Raw genomic sequence first — 8,919 nt, 5'->3', positions numbered from 1 at the left:
GACCTGTCCTGAAACAGCTTTTCCGACAGCCTCAGCTGGCAGTGTCAATGCTTTCTGCAGGCAGAGATGTTCACCTTTGGGTGACTGGGTACGCCGGCTCTCACCATGCCCAGCACACGAGTGCAGAGCTGCAAAGTGCTCTGTGGGTCCCACCACCACCTTCTCCTGAGGTGGGACCAGCTGCCCCATCTCTCTGCCCCCACAGCCCTCACAGGCAGCTCCAGATCTACTTGTGCCTCTTTATTAGGGAGCATTTGTACATGTATAAAACAGTGGTGCACATCTCTCACATTCACCAGCACGAGGACATTCGCGCCGGCCCTCCTGCTGTGGTGCCCGTGCCCGTGCTCCCCGCTCAGGGCTTACTGCTCCCGCTGACAGGAAGGCAGCCACATCCTGCATCCCTCTGCCCACTGCAAGACACCTTGGTGTAGGGTTGCCTGGCACGGTCGTGGCACATCCCTGGGTTAATGTGTGGTACCCCTCTGGGGACACTCCTGTGTGCAGATGTGGGGGCACCATGTGGGGAGCTGGCACAGGGTGCTCTGGAGAGGGTTTCCAGAGAGCACCACTGCCTGCCCTGTCAGAGGGCTTGCTGTCTTTCTCCCCATGCCTGCAGGGAGACATGGGACACAGCACAACCAGATGTTTGCACTGATGGGGAACATATTTCCACATGGATTCATATTGGGGGGGAATGTTGGGCTGCGCGTACCCAGAGCCAGGGCTGCTGGGAACATCACTAGGTCCTTGTCCTGCATCTTCCACATGTGGGGTCTTAGAGGCTGCAAGGACAACAGCTTCTTCTGCGTGTATGGCTTTGGCCATGGCATGGCACGGCCGTGTTGCATCTGCGGGCACGGCGGATGGCTACCAAACTGGCAGGACCAGGGGAAGCCTGGCTCAAACCCAGCTTCCCCCAGAGGTCCCAAATTCCTGCCCTGGGGTCCCCCTCTATGCTGTGTATGTGTATTGAGGGGGGCTTTGCCAGCCTGCCCCCCCTCCTGAGATATTTTGGGGCAGTTTGTCCTGCGCTGGTGTCTGCTACAGTGGAGGAGGAAGAGGCAATGTCCAATAGGACAGAGGGAGCGTTGTGGGTCCTGCCATGGGTCCTGCCATCTCTGGGCAGGCAGGAGCTGCCGGTGCTGGTCCTGGCCGAGGCCCCGGCCAGTGGGTTGGGCTGTGGCTGTCTGGGCAGTGCTGGGCATGGGGCACCCTCCTAACCGTGTACAGTCTTGGGGAGGCACAGTGGGTGCTCAGCACCTGGGGGGTGGGAAGGTGGCAGGGGGTACGTGCACAGTGCAAGAGAGGGGGGACAGGCAGGGGAGCAAGGGCAGGACCCCCCCGCATTATCTGGGTGGGCCTGGTGGCTGCACCAAGGGATGAGCCGCTTTGGCCAATACCTGGGTGAGGAGAGGACAGGTGGGCTGGGGGTACGGTGGGCTGGGGCAGGAGAGGGGTGGGCAGTGGGTCTGCAGTGCTGCAATGACTGGGGGTTACTGGGGGCCAACACTGGGGGGGCAGTCACAGTGCAGGGGTCTGGATGGGAACGGCAGCAGGGGGCTGCAGCTGTGGCAGGCTGCAGGCAGTTGGGGAGGGCGGGCAGATGTTTGAGGGTGTCACAGTGGTGGTGCCATGCAGGTGTGGCTGCAGGGGGGGTGTCCCTGGGCTGGCCAGGGAGACTGTGCTGCTCAGAGACATGCCCTGCAATGCCGCTCTGCCCTGCTGCAGGAAGAGAGGGGGGGATTGTGTGGTCCCTGGGCAGGGGGAAAGCTGCTCCAGGTACGTCTCTCTCCTGGGGGTGACCATGCAGGGCAGAGGCTCCCACCCTGGATAGGCCAGATGGGAAGGGCTTGGAGGGTCCTGCAGGAACCATAGCTTACCTCCAGAATGCTCTGCACTGCCTCTGCCCTGCACCCCACTGCTCCCCCAGTCTGTCCCAGTGTGCCCATTCCCCTCCATGCCATGTGCTTGAGACGGGGCTGGGCCCGTGTGCTGGGGGCAAGTGGAGGGGACAGGCAAAAGGGCTGGGGGGGTCACTCCAGTGCCAGTGCCTCGGCAGCTCTGGCAGCACCGCCGGGGGCAAACAGCACGGGCCAGCCCTGGCAGTGGGGTGGGGGAGGCAGGGGCCTGCGCTCGCTGCACCCGCTGCCGCAGTCCCTCTCCATGCAGGCAGTGGGGAGGAGGGTCCGGGGGTCTGCCCCCCGGTTCCGAGCTGGCCTAGCAGGCGAAGTCCTCGAAGACGCCCTGGTGAGGGTAGTGGTGGCGGTGGTGGTGGTTGGGCAGGATGCCCGTGTTGTAGGCACCCTCCACGTGTCGGCCCAGCGTCTCACAGGGGCTCTGCAGGGATGGCAGTCAGTGGGGTGTGCAAAGATCCCATGCACCCTGCTCCCCCAGACACCCACACCCAGCAAAGCCTGTCCCCAGGAGACTCCCAAAAGACCCTGGGGGGCACCCAGCTCCCTGGCACTCAGGGGCTGCCCTGGCTCTGCAGCCTGAGGACACCAAACATGAAGCAGTACTGGCCCTTGCTCCTGGGACAACATCCCTTCCACCTAGGCTGAGGACAGACACTGCCCAGGCCCCGTTCTTGCAGCACCCAGGGCAGCCCAGCCCCATGGGGATACCTGGTCCTTGAGCTCCTCCAGTCCCAGTGTGGCAATGCTGCCTGAGGGCTTCTTCAGGGGTGGCTTGGAGCGTCGCAGGACCCGGCTCACCCTGTCCCGGATCACCTGGATGCAGACAAAGGGTCAGCCCTGGACCCACACACAGGTAGCACCCCACGTGTGGGCACCCCAGCCTGCACTGGCTGTCACACGCTCCCCTCCTTGTGTGAGGGACTTGAGGCTGACAGTGGGGACAGCACCTCTGCCCTCTGCTCTCCCCGTCCTCAGGTCACAGTGGGGTACTGGAGGATTTCCCAGTCCCTCCTGTTGGACATTCCCCGATTTGCAGGCTGCCGTAGCCGCCTGGGGTGCGCCATACACTGCACTCCCTCCACAGGGAGCCCAGCAGCTGTGCTGTACCTCACCCACTCGCACTGCTGAGACACAGCCCAGAAGGTTTGGCACACCTCATAGACATAGTCCAGGATCTCCAGGATAGTGAGGATGCTGGCACCGATGAACAGGCCCATCTGTCCCCCAATGTCCCCTGGGGAGGAGAAGGAGATGGTCACCAAGACACACTGGGAGCCTGGGGTGGGCCAGTGGGGCTGTGGGCAGTGCCAGGACTGCCAGAAGGAGAGGAACAGTGTGATCAGAGGGGCAGGGATGGCAGAACAGAGGGAGCAAGATACATGCAGGACAGGGGACAGCCAGCAGCATGTCATCCTTCAGGCAGTCTGCGGCCAGCTCCTGCCCTCTGTGGTCCCTCCCTGACTAGCCCCACGTCCTCTGGGGTTGGGACCCAGAGCTCCCCACCCCAGGGTCCCGTGAGTAGATTGGGGGAGTCACCGAGAAGCCCAGCAAGGTCGTAGGCTTTCTTCTGCTCAATGGCCTCATAGTTGAGTGCCTCAAAGAAGATGTCCAGCACCAGAAAGTTCTCCCTGTGGGGACAACATAATGGTCAGCAAGGAGGGCTGGTCGCTCTCCCACCACACCTGCCTCCCAACCTCCCCTGTCCCCCAGTCCTCCAGCTTTTAAGTGCTTCCAGTTATTCAGGATGGTGTGGTGAGGACATAGAAGGGGTATGTCCCAGGCCAGGAGGAACCATGGGGTGGGGAGGTGCTATCAGGAGGGCTGGGAGGTTAGGGACGTGTCAGGGAGATACTCTAGTGGCAGCCATCCCTGGGCAGAGGATGCTGCAAGAACCATGTGTGGCAGGACTCACTCCATGCATGCTGGCAGGAGTGGGGTGGGGGTTCCCCAGGTCCCCAGCTCCCTGCCCACCCCACAGCACATCCCAGCACCAGCAACTCACCGGATGTAGGTCTCATTCTTGTTGTACTTGCGGGCGAGGTAGCGTGCTGAGCCCTTGTTGGGGATGCGCACCATGGAGATCTCCTTGCCATAGCGGGTCAGGTTGCATGGTGTGGGGCAGCTGCAGCGCTCCTGGCTGTCCTCCACCGCCGCGTCTGGGGGCATGCACCCATTGGCATGGTCGCATCCCCCCAGCCACCTCTATGGGGGCCCCCAGCTGGCCCCCAGCTGCCCACTTGCCGCCTCACCTACCCAGCGTGTGGTCAGCACACTCGATGTACACGTTGGGGGAGCAGATGGACTCATTGCCTGCAGAGAAGCGGCTGGTTAGGGGGGTGGCAGTCTGACACACTTCTGCCCCCCACCCTTGATGCACTCCCCTGAAGGCGTGGGGAAAAGGTGGCCCTTGAATGCAGAGGGGATGGGATGGGATGGGTGGCCCATGGGTGCAGATTGGCTGGGGCAGGAGTGGCCCCTGGGTACAAAGGCAGACAGGAAAGAGGCTAACCTGGGGTGTAAGGAGGGTAGGACAGGGGCTGACCCAGCATGTGGAGAGAGGGATGGGGCAGCGGTGATCATTCGGTGTAGGCTGTAGCGGGCCAGCGAGCCCCGGGCAGATGTCCCCATGCCCTCATGCACACCCCTCACCTGGCATGTGGACCATGCGGCAGTGGCAGCTCCGCACCACGGCCTCCTTCTCACACTGCAGGCGGCAGGCAGCAATGCTGTATGTGTCGTAGCCAGGCAGCGTCTGCTCCCCCTGCACGCTGGCCCGGCAGTTCCCCCATGGCTGCGGCAGGTAGGTGAGCTGCCAGGGTTAGAGGGGCATCGCTGCAGGGCTGCACTGGGCTGGGTGCCCGCAGACACCTCCCCGGGCTGTGGGTATCCTTCCTTACCCGCTGCTCCTGGCAGGACACGAAGGTCTGGAAGCCAGGCGAGACACCAAAGCCCAGTTGATGGATGTAGGGTGGCTCATCCTGGCTGTGAATCTGGACCCGGATGCCAGCTTCAAATGACGTCTCGTCTGCAGGAGGACAGAGGGGCTGCATGCATGCACCCACCCAGCACAGCTCTGGTGCCTGCTTGTCTCATTACCCCCACCAGCATGCCCTGCTTGCCCAGCAGCCCTCCCTCCCAGCCCTGCCTATGCTGCTGCCCCACTCACTTGTCTCTCTCCAGATGGGCAGGTACTCTTCCTGCTGGATGTCCAGCATGATCTCCAGCCCGTTGCCCATGCCACCTTGGCGGGTCACCCGTGGGTTCCTCCGGTCCCCGTTGAACGTGTAGCACTTACCATACCGTGTGTAGACCTGGGGATGGAGAAAGGGGGATGGTGAGGAAGCAGGCAGGGTGTTCTGCAAGCAGAATGAGGTCCAGGAACCCCTTTGCAATCCTTTGGCAGTGCTAGAAAGGAAGTTTGGAAAGGCTCATCTAAGCCTCCCCCTCCCATGCTGCCACCCCTTTGCCTTTGCTGGGGGATGTGACGTGTCTCTCCCAGCGCCCATGGGGCAGCCTGGCTGTCCTGCCCCTGCCAGGTGGGAACTCACAGGGGCAAAGTGCTGGGGGCCGCAGTGCTCTCCCTGAAAGCGGCAGTCTACCAGCATGTCCTCGATCTGGTGGCCCAGGCGGTGGAAGAAGCTCTGCATGGTGTGCTCGGAGCGGCGGGGTGGCAAGAAGCGCGAGTAGTTGGCAAGACGGGTCAGCCACGTGCGCCGGTCCTCCCCCAGCACGGCCAGCATCTCGGGCACCAGCGAGTGGTTCTCCCAGGCCAGCCCCAGCCACTGCCCCACCGAGTAGAGATCGGGCTTGGTGAGGTGCAGGAAGCGAGCCCGGTTGGGGTTGCAGAGGGTGACAGCCGGGAAGCGGAGCTGGGGGGCTCGGGTGAGGCGTGCCCGGGTGTGCACGGGGTGCGACAGGAGGTGGTGCAGGCAGTCGGTGGCGCCGGTGGCCAGCAGCCCGGCGGAGGCCAGGAAGGCCAGGCTCCAGAGCAGGCGGCGCAGGCGGGACTGTGGCCGGGTGCACATGTAGTGCAGTCCGGGGATCCTGGTGGCTCGCAGGATGCCGACGGTGAACTGGGCGACGCCTCCATCCCGAGCCGCTGTCAGGGCTTCCCCATCCTGGCAACAGGCAAGGGGCAGTGGCATGGCTGCAGGCAGGGTAGCTCCTCTCGGAAGTGGGGTGCAGGCTGCTCCCGAGGCTGCCCAGGGCGCCCCCAGGGAGCTCTCCCTCCAGGGAGGCTTTTGCTCTGCACCTACCTAGAGACAAACGTGGCAGGCGCCTTCCGGAGCTGCTCCAGTGACGGGCGATGGGGGGGAGAGGAGGGGGCTGCTACAAACACGCCTTCACCCAACCTCCATTCGGGAATGGAAAATTCCTCTCTGAGCTGGGCTGGGACAGGAAAGGGGGCTGGGGGGTGCTGTGTTACCCTGGGCAGAGGGAACTGGCAGCCTGCCGTGCCCCAGCATGGGGGGCACTTGTGTCTGGGTGGTGATTCCCTGTTCCAGTGACACTATGTGAGACCTGTGCCTAGAAATGATGCACTGCAGCTCATCTCCACTGTCCTGTGCCCTGGCCCTGCTCCCCCCCAGGATCCCCAGCCTTGCCTTCTCTGGGGCGGGGAGCCCTGCCCCACAGGGGCAGGACAGTGCCAGGCCTGAGGGGCTACGGACTCCTGCCAGCAGTGCTCGGGACCACATGTGTACCTTGGTCCCAAGTGCTGTGCACTGGTACCCCCTGCCCTGGAGCTGAGGACCCCAGTGGATCTGGGTCCTGTGGGTCAGGAGGCACGGAGCCATGAGGCAGGAGCTGCGTGTGAGCCCATCTGAGCCCGGCGGGCGCTTTGAAGTGACGGTGATGCTGTGATCAGAGAGCGGCGGGGGTGGGGGGGGGGTGTCTCTGCACTGTGCTGTCAGCACGGCTGGCAGGGCCCCGGCAGCCTGTCAGGGTGCCTGTAAAGCTCAGCACCACGCTCCCGGCAGCTTCTCATCCCCCACTGCTGCTGCTCCTCTGGCACCAGCCCTGCCAAGGCACGGGGTGGCCCCCGGGGGGTCCCCAGACGCTGCAACCCCAGGATGAGCCAGGGCTATTGTGCCCCCTGCGAAGGGCAGCATCCCTGCTGGTTCACGGCAGCTGGGCAGGACGAGGACAGCAGCAAAAGTGAGGACAGGCAAGAGGGGAACTCCAACTCGCCTCAGCAGTAACTCCAGCACCATCCACGCTGCTGGCCTTGCTGCAGGATCCAAGCTGGCATGGAATCATAGAATCACAGAATGGTTTGGGCTGGAAGAGACCTTAAAGCTCATCTGATTCCACAGCCCTGCCATGGGCAAGGCCACCTTCCACTAGAGCAGGTCGCTTCCCCGAGGGGCCGGTCTCCGGCAGGGGGCAGCAGGGCACCGCGGGTTTGTGCCGCCGGGCACCGCTTCCAGAGCCCGCCCAGTAGCGGGGCAGCCCCTGGGCCGGGCCGGGCCGGGCCGGCAGCGCTGTGCCTCGGGTCCTGCGCAGGGCGGGTGAGGGCAGCATCGGAGCGGGGAACAGGAGGCACCAGGGGAAGAACAGTCCCCATCCCACCTGCCACGGGATGCCAGCGCTGCCGCTTGCTCTGCTGGAAGCGCAAATGTTCTTGCGAGGCCGCAGTGCTTCCCTGGAGCAGAGCGGGGATCCCCGGGAACACCTTCATGGCTCCACACCCCAGGGCTGGCACTGGTCCTGGCACTGTCCCGCCGGTGCCGGTGTGAGCAGGAGAGTGGCAGCAAACTCCCTGCGCTCTGCGCCCCAGCCCACACTGAGCTGCCCCTTTCAGCCCGTGCGTCCCTCACCATCCCCGGGACACGGCTCAGCCCCCCCCCCCCCGCCCCGCACTGTGCTAGCATGTCTGCATAGGGCTGCTGGAGCTGGCTTGGCTTCTTGCTGAGATTTATTGTGGCTCTGAGAGCCGGAGGCTGCTAGTCTGATACCATCAGCACCTTGCACACCAGGGCAGCTTTTATATTAGTTTTCTTTTAAACAGAGGATGAGCTCCCAGGCTGGAGGAAATGTCATTTCTCTGAACGCTTCCATCTCATGTCGGTTCAGGCATCTCTGGGCAGCATCATAATCACCCTGGAGTCAGGCAAGCGATGGGGACATGGTACAGAGGCTGGGGTATGTGGGGACAAACATTGGGAACAGGGACCAGTGATGGGTAGGGCTGGGGAAGAAGGAGCAGCGGTGTCAGTGGCCTTGTCCACTGTAGCCCCAGGCAGGTGGGCATGTGGGGAGGGCAGGGCCCCAGCTGAGTTACTCACTTGTCGGCTGCCAGGGTGCCAAGGCCAGCTGTGAAACTGTGCTGGAGAGAGCACAGCGCAGTCCTGCAGGGCTTTGCCTTTCCAGCATGACAAACTCAATTAGGTAAGAGGGAGTACGTGAGGTGGAGGAGGAAGGGCAGAGGAGAGCCTGCCTGCACTGGGAACATGATTTCCTCCCTGCAGCTGACCCAGAAAAGTGCCCTGTAGGGCTGGAGTACATATGTCCATCTGAGAACAGCACTTGGGGCACAGGCCCCAGGGCACTCTGCTCCACTTGCCAGGCACCCATGGGTGCTACAGCTTCCCAGCTGGGATGGCAGGCTTCCCATAGCATGTGTGGGTCTCCCTGCTCAGACACTGCTCGCTGGCATCCCTGTGCCATGCTCATGTGCAGCGGAGGCCCTATTAGGGAGGGAATTTCTTAATACAATTCCTCCTTTCCCTGCTCTCTGCTGTGGAGACACGCTGACCTTGAGAGGAATAGCTGCTTGTACCTCAGCAGGCAGATCCCAGCCAGAGATCACTGGGGGGTCTTGTATCCTCCTCCCCTCCCCACAGCTTGCCCCCCCCTAGTCCTCTCCACTCCTCTGGGGCTCACTGTCCTGCCCCCATGCTTTCAGGAACCCAAGGGGAGCAAGGATGCTGGCCCCCAGCACCCTCACCCTGGCTCATGACAGCCCACCTTGTGAGCACAAGCACCAGCCCCATGCGCT

General features: G+C 63.2%; 1 protein-coding gene across 1 annotated transcript; it reads right to left on the bottom strand.

Annotated features, from left to right (window-relative positions):
- Nucleotides 1-620: 620 nt before the first annotated feature.
- On the bottom strand, nt 621-6,200 carry LOC133215015 (acid-sensing ion channel 4-like). Its single transcript, XM_061358618.1, has 10 exons — nt 5,468-6,200; nt 5,086-5,230; nt 4,817-4,944; nt 4,569-4,728; nt 4,173-4,229; nt 3,922-4,075; nt 3,456-3,547; nt 3,074-3,153; nt 2,628-2,732; nt 621-2,340 (listed from the first exon to the last, which is right to left on the bottom strand). The coding sequence occupies exons 1-10, from the start codon at nt 6,062-6,064 to the stop codon at nt 2,221-2,223; spliced, it is 1,638 nt and encodes a 545-aa protein (XP_061214602.1). The 5' UTR covers nt 6,065-6,200; the 3' UTR covers nt 621-2,220.
- Nucleotides 6,201-8,919: the final 2,719 nt, after the last annotated feature.

Source organism: Neopsephotus bourkii, unplaced genomic scaffold, assembly GCF_033783945.1.
Source record: "Neopsephotus bourkii isolate Nb327-2 ecotype Australia unplaced genomic scaffold, CSIRO-AGI_Nbou_v1 NB_951, whole genome shotgun sequence".
NCBI classification, from domain to species: Eukaryota; Metazoa; Chordata; class Aves; order Psittaciformes; family Psittacidae; genus Neopsephotus; species Neopsephotus bourkii.
The sequence above is the reverse complement of the archived record's forward strand: the minus strand, read 5'-3'. Positions and strand labels throughout refer to the sequence as shown.

Bases quoted from the DNA above. Each gene is read 5' to 3' on its own strand.
- LOC133215015 (XM_061358618.1), bottom strand. From the start codon at position 6,064: ATGCCACTGCCCCTTGCCTGTTGCCAGGATGGGGAAGCCCTGACAGCG. The intron at 4,076-4,172 runs GTAGGTGAGGCG...GCATGCCCCCAG, and splicing joins GTGTGCTGACCACACGCTGG to ACGCGGCGGTGGAGGACAGC. The intron at 2,341-2,627 runs GTATCCCCATGG...CCATCCCTGCAG, and splicing joins TGGAGGAGCTCAAGGACCAG to AGCCCCTGTGAGACGCTGGG.